Raw genomic sequence first — 18,047 nt, 5'->3', positions numbered from 1 at the left:
GCATTAAAGGCAAAGAAACTCTCAATAGTGAGAAGAAGATGGTCAGAAAGAAAAAAAAATATGCCAGTGTTAGCAATGACTTTCTCCATGAAGTCTGTAAATATTTCTTCATACATATTTGACTATTTTTCCCTGAAAATATAAACCACAAACAACATCAATTACTTTTTCTTTTTTTAAAGATCATTTATTTATTTATTCATAAGAGACACAGGGAGAGAGGCAAACATAGGCAGAGGGAAAGGCAGGCTCCTCACAGGGAGCCCAATGCAGGACTCAATCCCCAGACTCAGGATCATACACTGAGCCAAAAGCAGACATTCAACCACTGAACCACCCAGGTGTTCCATCAATTCATTTTTCATTCATATATTCATATAGAACACAATTCAGTACTTACTAACCAATGAGATTTTGTTTAAAAATATGTGTTGTGTGTGTGTGTGTGTGATTTCCCTCACAGAAGGCCTGGGATTCTGATCAAATGGTTTATAGTTCTACATCCATCCTGCCCACTCCATGGCAAACTCTAGGTTTAGAGGTTGATGGGCATGGACCTGAAGAAAGGCAAACTGAACTATTAATTTTCACAAGACTTGAGCAAATTTGTGTATCTCCAACATTAGTAACATGTATTAAGAATTCTCTCAACTATGATTCTTCCCTTCAAACACCATCCCTCCTTCATATGAAAATAGTAAGAAGAGAGATATTTCTCTTAAAATGTACCTTTAAAAATATTTATTTCAAAAAATGTTTATTTCAATACACATTGAGTGCTAGAACAGAAGAGAGATCATGCATTTGTTTGGAATTTTCTTGGGACAAATTGTTGCTACTCAAAAAGACGCTGTCTTTCCCCAAAAATAACGGGAGAGGACATTCCTTCAGACATTTTGCAGTTGTCCCATTCCTCTTTCTGCCTCTTCCTCTCTGGAAGGGGTTGAAATTATACTTAGTGAAGCTGACCTACTCTCCACACAGGGGCAGCTTTCTTGGAGAACATACCACTAGAAGCCTGAGCACATGTGCTGACACTTCTTATGGAAGTAATAGAGGCTTAGCTTCTTGGGGGGCACCTGTATCACAACTCCTTAAATGAGTTACAGAGGTATTTGGAGAAGAATCAGGACAATTTTCAGTGTAATCTAAACCTGAGCAGATGGTCACAGATGTGCCAGTGCCCCGAAGGCTAAAATAAGGACAGAGGGTCTCATAGAAGGTAAGTCCAGTAAAGGAACAGATGTGGGACCCATCAGCCATGTTGTAAAATGACACATCTCCATCTTCCCAGTCCAAGAAAACTCCTATCCTTTGAGGATGCTGCTTCAGTGACAGAGACTCTGGGGAGGTAGGAAACTTGACTTCTCCTTTCTCATATGCTACCACCCAGATATTCTTCTCTGGACCTTCTACAAACCACCCCTCTCTTCTTACTGTATTTGAGCAAACACCCACAGCCCATTTATTTACAGGTCCAGCTACTGTCCCCATATTGACTTGTACCTCCCAGTAATGTCTTCCTGTATTAAAGCAATTCCGACCCAGAACACTGAAGACAGCTTCACATTCCTCTTGTCCTTGGCATACTGAGGCATCACAGTTCTGAGGAACATTTTCCATTAAAGAAACTTGTTTTCTATTCTCAGATAGGATGAGATTGGGATGAGCGCTGTCTGGATCCAGAGTAATAGCAGCTGCAGGTATAGGGGGGAATACAGGTCATATCTCAGTGGCCTTAGGAAAGATGCAAATATAGGGAAAGGAGAATGAAAGAAAATAGGAGGGAGAGCCACAGAGGAGGAGGTAAAACAATTTATGTTCTGTCTTGTGTCCATCCACATATCTCCTATGGTAACATGCACTAGAAACTGATAATCAACTAATAATTAATTATTGAAAGACTCTAAGATTTTTCCACTTACACTGGGATACATCAAGCTCTTCTTTGTCTCAGGTTGGTGTAACAGACTTCCTTCTGACTGAACTGCCCTTACAGTTCACAATGTTATTCACAGGAATAAATCCATATATATAACTTAAGTCTCAGATTAAAGTCAGTTCCTCAGGGAAATTCCTTCAATCCACCATTTTTTCTCATGGAAATCTCTTATTCCTTTATAACCTTCATCACAATTTGTACATGTACTTTCCCATGAAGTGAGAAATCAGATCTGCTTTATTTATTTGGCCTTAATTAAATAGTTCTATAGATTAATGCTGAATGAATGAATGATACCAGAAAAGTAAGAAATCTATTCACATTTCAGCATGAGATTGAGACTGAACTGAAAGCCATGAAATGAATACCCAACCAGGTTTTATTGGGAGTTTATATAAATATAAGATTTTCTCATTTGTATAGAAGAGATTATGTGGGACAAAATAATAAGGTCACTCACCTACTTTGAATTGTTCCTTTCTCCAGTCTAAAAAGAAAAGAAAAAAAACCATATGGGAAACTATATCAAAAACATGTCTTCTCAACTAGTTGGATGCTTTACTCTTATTCCCTTATTTTTTTGGACTCCTACCTACCTTCAAAATAAAATTTCCAGAATATAGCACATCTCTGAAAATTGCCCTGGATATGCCTCATGAAATTCTGAGGTGTCTGAAGTCCTAAGACAACATCAATTACTCACCAGCATATAATTTTGCTTTTCTCCAGTCTGAAATAAAAAAAAAGGAATTAGATTCTCCCATTAATAGTACCTTCACTCTAGGGTATTAAACTGCTGCAACCCTCTAAAATATGAAGATGTATGATAGTGCTATATTTTTGTGTTCATCACCTCAATGACAATTCTGGGATATTTGTCTTCTTTAATCTCCTGTTCTATTTCTCACATTTTCCACATTGCACTAACATACTTGTGATAAAATATAAGGTTCTGATTCATTTGGGAGAGGAGAAGATAAACTTTGTGAGAGTGTACTGTAAAGCTTAAAATTTCATGTGCTGATGTCTTTAAGCCTCAAACGGCTCTAAATGCCTGTAAGCTCCCCTGCTCTCACCAGATATGTCTCCACTCAGCAGGAAAAACTTCACACTCAACTAATTTTCCTATCAGTCAAGCCAGCTGAACCCCGCCCCCCCCCACCCGGTCCTCAAACTAATGAGTTTCACTTCCCTGTCAGCCTGCAAAATTACTCAAACAAGCCAGTCACACATTTCCACAGAAACCAGTAGCACCTCATCTTGTTGTTACTAAAAAGCTTGTCTCCCTCAGCCCCTGCTGCTTCACTCTGTTTCCAAGTGCAACATGTGGTTCCACATGACTTGTAGTGTCCTCCTCCCCCAGGGTGTGAGTATAGGTGATTACTAAACTGCTGTCAAGCTCATATGTCCAGTCTTGAGTGTCCTGTATATAACCACCTTATCTTACTTAGAGTAGGGAATTCTTCCCTCACTAGCAAGGTGAACAGGAGATGATCAGAACAGAAAGACAGATGAGATGATTGGTCCAACTATAACATTGATATAACTCACCTTGTTGATACAATTGCTTCCTTTTGACTGAAAAGGAATAATAACCTGTGAGATGCAAAATACACAGCATGCAGTAGGGACTCTATTTCATTTACTAGAACAAAGAAAAATGGAAAACTTACCAAGCTCTTTTTCAAGCAGTTCTAAAAAGGAAAGAAAGTAACAAAACATTTTATAGATAACAAGTCCAAGGTTTATTTTCTAGACTGTGTTACCTACATCCAGATCCTGAATGCTACTTCCATATACCTAGATCAAGAAATTCACCCTGAGAATACTATAACCATTTTTTCTAACTCCATGTTTATACCAGTGAGTTTTCTCTTTCCATTGGACTCTATTATAATATTTTTCTCATAAAGGTCCTTGGCTTCATGTCTTGCTAGAAGTCTTGAGGCTCTAGGTAAGTACAATCATGTTTCTATTTTCCAAAAGATTCCATCCATATGCACAGCTAACAAACTCATAAATTCACAGATCCCACCAACTCTGAGTCACAGTTTTACCTTTGGCTTTGCTTTCTTCCTTTTTTTCCTTCTGGACTTCCCATACTCTTCTCTTCTCCTGTTGTTGTTTCCAGGCCAAAAACATAACAGCAACCACAAAACCCCCAAGTATGAGGAAAGTCCCAGCAAATGCTATCTTCCAAGGAGAGGTCCTAGGGAAGAAGGATTCTGATACAGAGGCCCCCAAAACCTGATTAAAAACATATACAAAATAATCCTGTCCCATCCCAGCTCCTAAATATTCCCTCCTTACTCTTATTCTGTCCCCCAAATGAACAACACTGACCTGGAATAGAAATGGTTTCCACCTGTCCTTGTCCAAAGAAAGGGTTCTTCATGGAGCAGGATACTTCTGTCTTTGAACTGTCTCTCACAATGAGGGATGCCTCTATTTGAAACAACCCATCATCATCTTGGGTCTCATCCTCAGAGAGAGATGGTATCTTCTCTCCCCTTGCATCTGTCCATTGTACCTCAGGCTGAGGAAACCATCCCTTGCCTCTGCATGTCAGCCTTATTCCTTTATCTTCTGGACCCACCATGAAAACATGAGGACCAGAACCCAGACCTGGAGAGGAGAAAGTCATTCATCTGAAACCTGGACACTTTTGGTCCAGAGTCCCTAATCTTACACAGTAACATCAGTGTGGGGATATGGACAAAGCATCATCATTCTTGGTGGGAAGAGAGAGTTTCCTTTCTTCTCTCATGAGATAAATGTGTAATTGTGGCTGGATATCAAGAAATTTGAAGCTGATACTAGGATTCCATAGTGATGCTTATCACACCTGCTCTACCCACACACACTTGCAATTGGTCATAAAAGGAAAAGAGTGGAGTAAATTTTACCAATGTTATGTTCTTTTAGGAAAACACCAATATACCTATATCTATCCTATATCTATCTATCTATCTATTCCACTTATTGAAGCCTTAAGGAAGACTACTTTTCTGTGATTCAATGGAGTCTTGTAATCACTACCTTAAACATCTCATTTTGTAATGTTTTCCAAGTTTTCTTTGTTCCTCTGAGTAGAGAACATCTAAAAGATGAAGGTAGCCAAGTGCAGTTATTCCATGGAGGGATATATATATATATATATATATTTTAACTTTTCCACTCTCATTTATTTCTTTTCATATTTCTTCTCAACTTTGCACAGTCTACTAGTGGGTATACTAGTGGATCCATGTCACCAGCACCTATATTAAAACATTATATTACTAGAATGCTAGAAGACTCCAATATCTCCTTGAGAATAATGACTATCCTGGCATTTAAGGCTATATATTATTTTGTCTTTTTTAAACTTAATATCTCATGACATGGATCCTATTAGATCTGGCTCAGTCCTACTCTGATCACTCAGATGTAGAAAATATCTTAGAACCCTCAGAGATTTTTTTTGGCTAAAAATTATAATGAAATTAATAATTTAAACTATCAGATCCCAATCTGCCTGGGAGGGATACACTTCTAAAAAACAGAAAGCAATCTAAAAGACAGTCTTCAGAATTGCTTAAGGGAGTTGCCAAATCTCTTGAACAAAGAAAATTAATAGAAGTGAGTGAAACTTGTCATGAGAAAAACAGACTCTTAACTATACAGAACATATTAATGGTTACCAGAAGGGAGGAGTGGGGGGATGGATGAAATTGGAAGAGAAAATAGGAAGAAAGACATCAAAGGGGAAAAAAAGAAACTGGTCATGAGCAAAATGCAGCAGTCAAAGCTTAGGAAGCAAATATTATTAGACAAAATAGACCTTGTGTCTCGTGGAAGAATATAACCATTGAATCTCCAAGTTGAAACAAGCAAAAACTATACCTATGTTGAAAAAGAGGAACAGAAAAGCATGCTCATTCCTGAGCATAGAAGCAGCTGTACTAGGCAAAGTTTAACTGAACAGAAGGTAAGTCTAGATATACAATCAACCGTTTCTAAACTTTGGACTTTATATCCATTGGTCAATGAACAGTTATGGGAAAGGTACTGAAAAAATAGCATGACTTCTATGAAGCTATGTTTGGAACGGTGAAAGCTTTGACTTCCTACTTAGAAGATACTAGAGTGAGATCACAGTAACTGCTCAGGAGAGTTTGTTACTCTTTCCTTCAAGACCTACTAAATTTAGATTCTTCTTATCATAATGAAGATGGATAAAATAAGCCTATAGATATCTTGTCAGATAAAATCAAATCAGAGGTATTAATTTAAGATAGGCCTAACACATGCAAAAATGAAGAAAAACATTGCAAATAAGAAGTTTGGGCAGAGAATAAGTTTTAAAAATGGAAACATTATTATATTGTCAAAGAAATAAACAGATAAATTATGAACACATAGATAATTTATAATTTTCCCTGATATCTATGAGTATATGGAAAATATGCATTTGTAAATCAGTACAGATTTTCTATATCATTTGCTAATAGCATAGAAGTGAGTGAAAATAATTAGGAACAAATATTTTGAGCATTCTATAAAGTTTAATACCAAAATAATACTTACATATATTAAAGATCTAAATGTAAAAATCAATGCAATAAAAGTGAGATAGAAATTAACTAAAACTACATACACTTAACCACATAGAAAAATCTCACAAACATAATGGTGAGCAAAAAATGCCAGACATAAAAGAGCCCACATATGTGAATTCAAAAACAGACAAAAACTAATCTATGAAATTAGAAATCAAAATACTGATTACCCTTGAGGAAATCATATTGAAAAGGAAAAAAAATGGATTTTCCTAGATTCTAACTAAACTCTCTTTCTTGATTTGGGTGCTGGTTTCTCAGGTGTGTTCACTTTGTGAATATTCATTATGTGTTACATTTAAAATCAGTAGTAAATTCTCTGCATATGTTACATTTCAGTATATTTCCTGAAAAGATATTAGAAGAAAGGAAGGTTGAGATATTTTTTGTGATGTTGGTATACAATTGTACATCTAAGAGCACTAAAAAACTAAAAAGACATAAATGGTAATGTTGATAGTTAAGACTGTGTAATACTTCTAAACTTCTACAATTGAAAGATATTACATGACTTCACTTATATGTATGATCTAAAAACAAGTGAAGAAATAAACAAAACACACAAAAAATGAATTCATAAATACAGAGAACAAACTGGCAGTTGCCAGAAGGGAAGGGAGTAGGGATGGGAGAAATTGGTAAAAAAGATTAAGAGGAACAAACTTCCATTGGAAAGAAGAAGATGGCAGATGAGTAGGAGGACCCTAGGCTCACCTTGTCCCATGAACACAACTAGATAAGTATTAAATCATCCTAAATACCCCAGAAATTGACCTGAAGGATGACAGAACAAACTCCACCACTGAAGGGAGATAAGAGCCACATTGAACTACGTAAGGGTTTGGGACATGTGACTTCAAGGAGAAAGGGATCATGATGCTATGAAGAGGAGGGGGCTATAGTCATGGAGAAGCATGGGAGAGAGAGACATTTTCCCAAAGCCATTGGCTTAGAAAACAGAATGGGTGAATTTCATTAGTTCTTTCAATCCTGTAGATTGAAAGTGACATAATGGAGAAACATTTACCATGCATTTGGATGTCAAATGAAGTCTAGAGTAGCAATACTTATATGGGACAAACTAGACTTTAAAACCAAGACTGTAATAAGAGATAAAGAAGGGTATTATATCATAATAAATTGGACAATCCAAACAGAAGATCTAATAATTGTAAATATTTATGCACCCAACATGGGAGCTACTAAATATATAAAATAAGAACAAAGGAACTAATTGATTATAATACAATAATAGGAGGGGACAGATTATCTTAACAAAACATTAACAAGGAAACAATGGCTTTGATTGACACACTGGACCAGATGGACTTAATAGATATAATCAGAACATTTCATTCTAAAATAGCAAAATACATGTTCTTATCAATTGCACATGGAATATTTTCCAGAATAGATCACATATTAGGTCACAAATCAGGCTTCAACACATACAAAAAGATTGAAGTCACGCCGTGCAACTTCTCTGAGCACAATGCTATGAAATGAAGTCAACCACAAGAAAAAAATCCGGAAAGACCACAAATCAAAGGAAAAAAAAGCAAAATGGTCACGAGCAAAATGCAGCAAAGCTTAAACAACATGCTAATAAACAATGGATGGGTCAACCAGGAAATCAAAGAATAAATTAAAAATACATGGAAACAAATGAAAATGAAAACACAATGGTTCAAAACCTTTGGAATGCAGCAAAAGCAGTCCTAACATGGAAGTATATAGCAATACAAACCTACCCTAACAAGCAAGACAAATCTCAAATAACCAACCTAACCATATATGATAAGGAGCTAAGGAAAAAAAATGGAGCCCAAAGATAGTAAAGGGAAGGCAATAATAAAGAATACAGCAGGGGCACCTGGTTGGCTCAGTGGTGTAAGCATCTGACTCTTGATTTCAGCTCAGGTCATGATCTCAGGGTCAAGATCAAGCCCCTCATTGGGCTCTGCACTTGGCATGGAGTCTCCTTTAGATCCTCTCTCTCTCTCTCTGTTCCTCCCTCACATGCTCTCTCTCTCACTCTCAAAAAAAAAAAAAAAAAAAAAGAATGGAGAAGAAATAAAAGATATGGAAGCTAAAAAAACAATAGAATGTATCAATGAAATCAGGTTCTGATTCCTTTAAGAAATTAAAATCAGTGAACCTGTAGCCAGACTTATCAAAAAGAAGAGAAAGGACTCAAGTAAATAAAATCATAAATGAGAGAGGAGAAATAATAACCAACATCACAGAAATACAAAAGATTATAAAATAACATTATGAAAAACGATTTGCCAATAAATTCCTAGAAACATATAAACTACCAAAACCGAAACAGGAAGAAATAGAACAGAACGTGAACAGACCGATAACCAGCGAAGAAATTGAATCAGTAATCAAGAAAGTCCCAAAAAACAAAAGTCCAGGTCCAGATGGTTTCATGGGTGAAATCTACCAAACATTTCAAGAAATGTTAATATCTATTCTTCTCAAAATATTCCAAAAATAGAATAGTAAGGAAAACTTCCAAATTCATTCAATGAGGCTAGCATTTCCCTGACACCAAAACCAGATAAAGACTCAACTGGAAAAGAGAACTACAGGTCAATATCCCTGATAAACATGGATGGGAAAATTCTCAGTAAAATACTAGCAAACCATATCCAACAATACATTAAAGAAAATTGTTCACCACGATCAGGTACTATTTATTCCTGAGTTGCAAGGGTGGTTCAATATTTGAAAATCAATCAACATGTTATGCCACATTAATAAAAGAAAGATAAAGAACCATATGATCATTTCAATAGATACAGAAAAGCATTTGACAAAGTACAACATCCATTCATGATCAATACCCTCAACAAAGTCAGTTTATTTTTTTCCATTTTTAAAATTGTTTTTAATTTTTTAAACTTAAATTTTAAGTAGTTAATTTAGAGTGCAGTAATGGTTTCTGGAGTAAAATTCAGTTATTCATTACTTAAATACAACACCCAGTGCTCATCACAAGTAAGTGCCCTCCTTAATTTTCATCACCCATCTAATCTACCCCCCCAACCACATTCTTCCATCAACCACCAGTTTATTCTGTATGGTTAAGAGTCTCTCATGATTTGATTCCCTTTCTCTCACTCTACATTTCCTTCTCCTGCCTGCTCATCTATTTTGTTTCTTAAATTCCACATATAAATAAGATCATATGGTATTTATCTTTCTCTGACTTATTTCACTTAGTATAATACACTCTAGCTTCATCCACATTGCTGCAAATGGCAAGATCTCATCATTTTTGATAGCTAAGTAATATTCCATTGTATGTATATACCACATCTTCTTTATCTATTCATCAGTCAATGGACATTTGTCTCTCTCCATAGTTTGGTTATTGTTGATGATGATGCTATAAATATTGGGGTGCATGTATTCCTTTGAATCTATATTTTTGTATCCTTTGGGTAAATACCTAGTAGTACAATTGCTGGATTGTAGGGTAGTTCTATTTTTAACTTTTTAAAGAATCTCAGCATTGTTCTCCCTAGTAGCTGCACCAGTTTGCATTCCCACCAACAGTGTAAGAGAATTCCCCTTTCTCCATACCCTCACCAAAACCTATTGTTCCTTGTGTTGTTAATTTTAGCCATTCTGAGAGGTGTGAGTTGGAATTTCATTGTGGTTTTGATTTGTATTTCCCTGATGATGAGTCATGCTGAGCATCTTTTTATGTGTCTGTTGCTATCTGGATGCTTTCTTTGAAAAGGCATGTCCTTATTTCTTCTGCCCATTTTTTTAAATTTGGATTGTTTGTTTTTGGGGGGTTGAGTTTGAAAAGTTCTTCGTAGATTTTGGATGCTAATCTTTTATCAGATATGTCATTTGCAAATATCTTCTCCCATTCCATAGACTGCCTTTTAGTTTCATTGATTGCTACCTTTGCTACGAGGAAGCTTTTTATCTTGATGAGGTCCCAATTAGTTCATTTTCCTTTGTTCCTCTTGCCTGTGGTAATATGTCTAATAAGTTGTTCAGGCCAAGGTCAAAGAGTTTCTGCCTGTGTTCTCTAGAATTTTGATGGTTTCTTGTCTCACATTTAGGACTTTAATCCATTTTTAATTTAGTTTTGTGTATGATGTGAGAATGTGGTCCAGTTTCATTCTTCTGCATGTTGCTGTTCAATTTTCCCAACACCGTTTGTTGGAGAGACTATCTTTTCTCCATTGGAAATTCTCTTCTGCTCTGTTGAAGATTAGTTGACCATTTCTGGGTTTTCTTTTCTGTTCCATTGATCTATCTACAAATATTATTATCTTTTACTAAGTCATTGTATTCCCTATGTCTACCTTCATAATCCATTACCTTTCTTTCCTTCTTCTTTTTCGCTTCATTATTTTCCTTAATTTCATCTTCTATATCACCTATTCGAACCTCTGCTCCACCCTTGTTTTTATGGCCTCCATTTTTGTTTGCATCTTGGTTATATTTTTAATTTCAGCTTGACATGATTTTAGTTCTTTTATCTCTGTAATAAGGGATTCTCTAGTGTCTTTTATGGGTTTTTTTTTTTTTGGCACAAATTAGTGAAAGCAATTGTGTAATATAGGTGGGGAAAAGAATGTCAATGAAGGAAGCTTTGATAATAATGAGACATTTCTCAAAACCTAATAAAGAGATAGAGATCCTCAGGTGCTTCTTGAAGTGCTGCATCTAAGTCTTTAATAGGGGTGTCTTGGTGGCTCAGTCAGTTAAGCATCTGACTCTTGATTTCAGTTCAGGTCATGATCTAAGATGGCACCCTGCATTGGGCTCTTCTCTCTGAATAAACAAATAAAATCTTTTTTTTTTGTAAGTCTAATAATATCTGTGACTTAATCTTTGGAGTCAACGGGAGAGATGTAACAAAACCTTGGACGATGAGCCTCCTAGGACCAACCAGAGAGGGCCGAAGACTGGAGCTAACTCCTGAATGCTTTGGGCCACATAGGACCTTTGCACAGTTATTACTCATGGGGAGAGGATCTGGAAGCTCCAGTAAGAACTAAGACAAAATTTCACACTAGTCTGATTGGCTGAGGGCTCAAAGATTCAATTTTGTCTTTAAACAAGTTAATACAAACATTTTAAACATGGGTTTAGGACAATGATTAAGGTCTGCTACATAAATATATAATATTATGATATTGATATATATTATATATCAAGATATTATACAATTATATATCATAATATTATATAATGTTTATTATATTATAATACATGATTATTGATATCTTTATATAAATATATTAAAAAGAGAGATAATTGAAAGGACATAGAACAATTTGGTATTAATAGTTACTTTGGAGTAGAAAAAGGAATACTGAAGGGAAATGAAGGATTATCAATTTATATTTCATGTTTCTGAATTGTTTGAGTTCAAGCCAATGAGTTATAATTTTATTATAATTAAAAATGAAACAATACCAATGATGATAAACCTTAGAGTGGCCAAGTCAATGTCCTGTGGACCAATCTCAGTCCATTCCAGCTTTTCACACTGGCCATTCTCTTCAAGAATCTTTCTATTCCCCAAAAGCTACTCCTGCTTCACTTAACCACTGTGCATTGGTTATTTTCTGGCCTCAATCCTCTGATGACAAATTTTGTTCTCTGCAATCCCAGTCCACTCTGTCACGACCACCACAGTCACCTCCTTCAAACAGTGCATTCAAGACTCTACCATTGACATTCCCAGCTGAACCTCTGTCCATCACAGCAGCCAACTGGGATTCCGGTCTCTGAGAGTAATGGTACATTTTGGTAATCATGATGGCTTCCTTCAAAATGTGCAGGGAGAGACATACCCGGGAAATAAATGATCTATTTTTATGGTAGATATTTATGGAAGTCATTGAATTTTAAACTACAGTACAATAAATGTATAAATAGATTAGGAGAATTTCAGGTTAAATCCAATGTCAAGGATGTTGACCAGCTCCAAGAATATCTGCCTTTTCGTCTCTGTCCTATTCATCATCCTCCCCTGAAATCAAATGCAGAACACTTACATTCCTGTAGAGTGATCAGTATTCTCTGGTAATTACTCACCAATCACCTTCAGCTCCAAAGTGGCTACTTCAAAGTCACTGTCTTTTTTAAAAAAACACTTGTACATTCCATTGTCTGAGATCCGGAGACTGTAGATTCTCACAGCTACTCTTCCTTCAGTGATGTAATCTTTCACCAGCTCCGCTCTCCCCTTGAAATCTACCAGCTGTTCTCCAGCCTGCTCCATTCCATTCCTATACACATACACAGCCTCGGAGAACTGGGAGCGGAACCACCTCAGCTCCATGCTCTCCAAATTCAGGGGTGGGGACACACGACAGGGCAGCACCGTGTCAGTGCCCAGCATGGCCACAATTGGCTCGGAGGGGCCGATAACCAAGAATGAATCTGTAGAATAGAGCCACAGTGAAAAGAATATCAATGAACTGCCCAGGCATTTTGGAACACAGCAGCATTACTGGCCCAGTAGAACCCCGTAGACAGTCTGCCATTCATTCACCACTTCTCTGCAGCACACATTCAGGCTGAAGATGGCAGTGAACAAGACAAAAAGGATCTCCACCCAGTCAATAGGGTAGCCTCTTGTTAGACAAATGATTTTTAAAATTGCAATGGTGATAAATTCTATGAAGGAGGAGGGAATAATGCTGGGAAATCATGAAACCTGAGTTTTTAATTAGGTCTTGGGCATCAGAAAATGCATTCTCCATGAAGCAGAGACCTGAGTGAATTAGAAGAAATTAGTGAAATAATTCCACCTGCTCCTTCTCTCTAAAGTAACCATATAATGACTTATTTGCCCTCGTGTGTGGGCAGATAAATCATTATACCAAAATAAAGGATTTAGAATTAACCTAGGCATATATGAGTAGTGCTGGAGTAATTTAATCATTCGGTTTAAGAATAAGAGAATATAATAATATAAAATACTAAATATTCTTACCGGAGCCCCACATGGATACCTGGAGAAGTAGGATAGAGAAGAAATCTCTTAGCAGAGAGGAGTCCAGGGAATTCACCATCTTTCCCAGAGTAGACAACAGTATGACACAGAGTAAGGTCTGAAAATAGCTGGACTGAAGACAAAAATGGGATTCATAAAGTAAAAACAATCACAGTTAAGGCAGTTCAGTGATTCTAGGAAATGGCTTCCAGAAGCTCTCAAACATCTGTTGTGTGTCTCTCCCAGGGAATATTACAGAAGTTTTAACAGTCACAAAAAAATACCTTTTGTTTCCCTTTTTCAAGGAAACAGTCTTCATCTCAACAGCCATGTTCTACAGTGATAAATCTGTCCACAATTTCTCTGAACTCTTTTTCCAACTCAAGAACACTTTGTCCAGGGGATAAAGAGACAAAGAGACAGTGAAGAGGCAGTGAACAATCACAGAAAGAGCTGACTTTAGCACAAACATTAATTTGGCCTCAATGAATTCTACTCTTCCCACATTCCTATTTGATAGAATGTGAGCATATATAACGTGGCCTGTTCTCTGCCAACCTCTAGGATCCTTGCCCAAATGCTCTCACTTCTCTCTCTCTTGCCCATCACCCATAAAATGCAACACTCACATCTTTTAAATTCTTCTTACAGAGATGAAGGCATCCTGAAACTTCCTAGACTCATGGCCACAGGCACCAGGGATAAATACTCTCTGCCATTCCTCCCACTTACCTGTTCTTGGCTGCCCACAGGTGTCTCCCGTGAGACTTTCTCCAAAATGCCCACAGGATATCAGACTTTACAAAACATGGAGCCCAGGAGGAAGCCTGGGGTAGTTTTTTTAAGGTAGTTCAAACAACTGAGAGAAAGACACCCCCCCGGCATGGGAATCTCCCAGCAGTACACTTCTCTTTGGCCACCCTGACACACTCAAAACTGAAAGTAAAATAAGTTAAAGAAAGCAAACTTTGACCTGTCATGTATAATAAGTCTATTTAATGATTACATACTTAACAAAGTATAGAGAGGATCAAAAGCAAGTGATTTCTTTCTTTCTGAGAAGTATATTGTCTAGATTAATAGCATAGATATAGAACTTGACTACCAGAGTTAAAATGCTGGTAAGGCTATTTACAACTTAAGATTTTGAGTGAGTTATACAACCTCTCTGAGCCTCAGTTTCCTCATGTGAGAATGGGTTGAATAATAGTATCTACCCTAAGTTTTGGGTGAAGAGCATATGAATGTATTTAAAGCACTTAGAAGAGTATCAATAACTTATAAATTATGTGTAGGTCATTAGCAATTTTTATTTTAATGTCTTCCTTACCACAATATATCTGCCATTCTGATGATGAGTTTTCATCTCCCAGTTGGACCCCTTATTCCATTAGGCAATGAACTGAGAAGACATGGGCACATTCACACTCTCTGACTCTTCTCCCAGACAGAAATTTTCTCCACTGACATCTGGCTTTTATCCATCTCAACCAGGATAAAAGAAAAACAGTATAAAATTCCCCAAATGATTCTCTGAGACTCTCATCTTCCTTCGGTGCTGCAAATAATGGAAGGAGTAAGGATGAGATTACTGTCCCCTATCTACGTAAATTATTTTTGTTTCAAAGAGCCTTCAAGTTCTATGAATTCTAGAATAATTGTTTCTTGCTTAGAATGACTGAAAGAAATTCTGAGTTAGATACTGAAAAAATTTTAAAAATTCTAATCTACATTTTTGAAATTCTGAATCTAAGATTGAATATCTATATATGGTTTATAAGAGACATAGCAAAACAAGAAGTAAACAAATACAAACCAGACATATTCTATACAATTGTAGATATGGTACTATTAATTTTAAAATAAAAGTAACATTCAGAGAGAAATAATTCAAAGAAACAGAATTGCCGTTTCAAATAGATACATTTATTAACAACATGGACTTTCAAGTGGTGCTAATGACATACAGATGGATTGAATAATGCAAAATCAGTTGGGAACTCCAAAAGAAAGTTATAGTCATAGTCAGAAATGAACAGAATCATTATAGAACATATAAATGAAGTTATAGAAGTTTTAAATTATATAAACTATGCTATGCCAAATCTTTATGACTTTATGAGATCCAATAATTTCTCTTAATTTTTTATTAATATACATCCACTGCAGGCAATTAAGATGGATTAGTACAAATGACCCAGTGTGACACTTACCTAACCCCTTCCTACACTGTGTTGGGAGTGCCAGATCTTTCCCAGGTGTTCTTTTATAAATAAATACCAAAATTATCTTCTTATTTCGAGGATTCTTTTTGCAACTTGCTTAAGTATTTAATCTCAATAGAGATTTGGATTCACATTTTCTAAACAGTCAGGGATTTGACATGCATATGAATGATACTTGAATTTAAATTCATGAAGTAAATCACTACCACAAGAAAAGCCACATAATCTCCCTTGGAGGGATCTACTCTATTGAGAAAGGCTACCAGAAAAAGGAAAACAGATATAGTCAGCATGTGCCTTCTCCATTCCTAGGTAACTAATTTTGGTAGACAATATCTACCAAATCTATCCTTCCACCTTACTCCAACTCAAATAACAGTGGCCACCCAAAGTGGAATAAATGGAATTTGGGATGTAGCTCCAAAACCTTCTCCCTGCTCCAAGCCCTGCATTCAAAACCTGCAACACTTACTCTTTAGATACGAAAAGTTTTGAGGCAGAAACTTCTAATTCTTTGCCTGTTCAAAAACTTCTTTCCTATGCCCCTACATTTAGATGTTCATTTTGTTGCTTAGATCATTCTAATTTCTACTAGGAAATGTAAAGACTACATTTGTTTTCTAGCAAAGAATTCAACGTGACAAATGTACAACGGAAGCTGATTCTTTTTTCTTTTGTACATAACAGGTATTTCGGACTGTAGAAGCTTTGAGGCTTTTGTTTGTTTGTAGTTCTAAAACTTTAAAAAAATTCACATATAAATTGCATTTTTTTCTTCCAATAATTGAACTCTTTATAAAGTGCCCTTTCTTCTGATTCTGCTCCTAATATGCTTCCCAGTTTAGAAAACCTACCTATTAGATGAATGTTGAAGTTCTGGATCTGATGTGCTTATTTGAACTTATGCTTCTTAGATATTATCTTTTTGATTTAAAGTATCATATTCTTGAAGAATCCAGTAACTCCATTTTTCTAGCCCCAAAAATATATATTTTTTAAGTTTTAATTTAAATCCCACTTAGTTAACATGTAATGTAATATGAGTTTCAGGTGTATGATTTAGTGATTCAACACTTTCATGCAACACTCAGTGCTCTTACCCCAATATTTTGACCTTTAGATGTGTCTACTCTAATATCTGACTGTGCTAGTTGGTTTCTATTTTAAGTCAGTTATCCACTCCCAAGAATACAAATTATTTCTTTAGTCCTGCATTTTCTGCAAATGAATCCTTCCTATTGTGTTTTACATTTGTATTTTAAAAAATCTTCATATACATATTAGTCTTTACTTTTTCATGAGAAAAATCTAAATTTTTGACATAAGCAAAAACAACAGAAACATCATATCACTCAGAAAAAAGTCATATCACACCATATCATTTTTTTGTGATTTTGATGTCTATCCTTTCGTATTTCTTACACAAATAAGATTATACTGTTCATGCCATTTTAAAACTGCTTTTTGACAGTATCAGACAAATCCAAAGTGATGAATATTCTAAAAGTAGCTGCCCTTTATTCTTCAAAATTGTCAATGCCACTAATGACAACTAAAACTTAGAAATCCGTTGCTGTATCAAGAGAGACAATAATGACTAGATGAAACATGTGATCCTGGGCTGGGATCTAGAGAGGGAAAAAAACAATAAAGAGTAATATTGAAACAAAAAAATTTTTTTTAATCAAACTGCTTTTTGAAATCAATAATATCTTGTAGTGCTTTTTCCCTTCCTCTCCTCATCCTCCTTAAACGTGTGAGCATTCTTATAGACATGATGTAATTCCATTAAAGTATTCTCCACAAATTAACGGACTTTCCTCAAATAATTCTCTATCATTTGGAAAACTATCTAAGATTTTTATATGAATTTTTCACATTTATATTTCTAGCTTTACTGGAAATGCATATTAAACTATTTACATTTTGGAATAGAATATACCCACATGCATATTCACAAATTTCAAAGTAAACAAGAAGCAAGTAGTAACTTTAATCCTTATATTTCTCATTCAGTGTTCTCTTCCCATTCCCAAATACTTCAGACCTAAAGTGGATGTCAGAGGCCAAGTGAAACAGAGGCCTCAGTGGGGAGGGCTGATTGGGCCAGGAGGGCGTGAGTATGTGAAAACAACTGCAGAAGAATATATTGTTCTATAGTCAAAAAATGCCATATTATACAGCAATAAAAAAACTTTTACATGTATTGATAAACATAACATGGTTGAATCTCAAAAAACATTGTTTTTCCAAAAAAGCCAAACATAGAAGTAGACATACTGTATAATTTCTTTTTT

At 35.8% G+C, this 18,047-nt stretch overlaps 1 protein-coding gene across 2 annotated transcripts; it reads right to left on the bottom strand.

The window, feature by feature from the left end:
- Positions 1-726: 726 nt before the first annotated feature.
- Positions 727-14,450, bottom strand: LOC100856021 (butyrophilin subfamily 1 member A1). Of its 2 annotated transcripts, none has more exons than XM_038553319.1 (10): positions 14,258-14,450; positions 13,526-13,915; positions 12,622-12,969; positions 4,286-4,567; positions 4,000-4,167; positions 3,616-3,636; positions 3,494-3,520; positions 2,646-2,672; positions 2,403-2,429; positions 727-1,697 (listed from the first exon to the last, which is right to left on the bottom strand). In XM_038553319.1, the coding sequence occupies exons 2-10, from the start codon at positions 13,602-13,604 to the stop codon at positions 1,042-1,044; spliced, it is 1,635 nt and encodes a 544-aa protein (XP_038409247.1). In that variant the 5' UTR covers positions 13,605-13,915; positions 14,258-14,450; the 3' UTR covers positions 727-1,041. The 2 variants fall into 2 exon arrangements, with proteins under 2 accessions (XP_038409247.1, XP_038409246.1); XM_038553318.1 differs by having other exon boundaries at positions 13,526-13,658.
- Positions 14,451-18,047: the final 3,597 nt, after the last annotated feature.

The sequence above is a fragment of the Canis lupus genome, chromosome 12, assembly GCF_011100685.1.
Source record: "Canis lupus familiaris isolate Mischka breed German Shepherd chromosome 12, alternate assembly UU_Cfam_GSD_1.0, whole genome shotgun sequence".
In the NCBI taxonomy this organism is placed as follows: Eukaryota; Metazoa; Chordata; class Mammalia; order Carnivora; family Canidae; genus Canis; species Canis lupus.
Note: the sequence above shows the minus strand (reverse complement) of the source record. Positions and strands in the feature narration are given on the sequence as shown.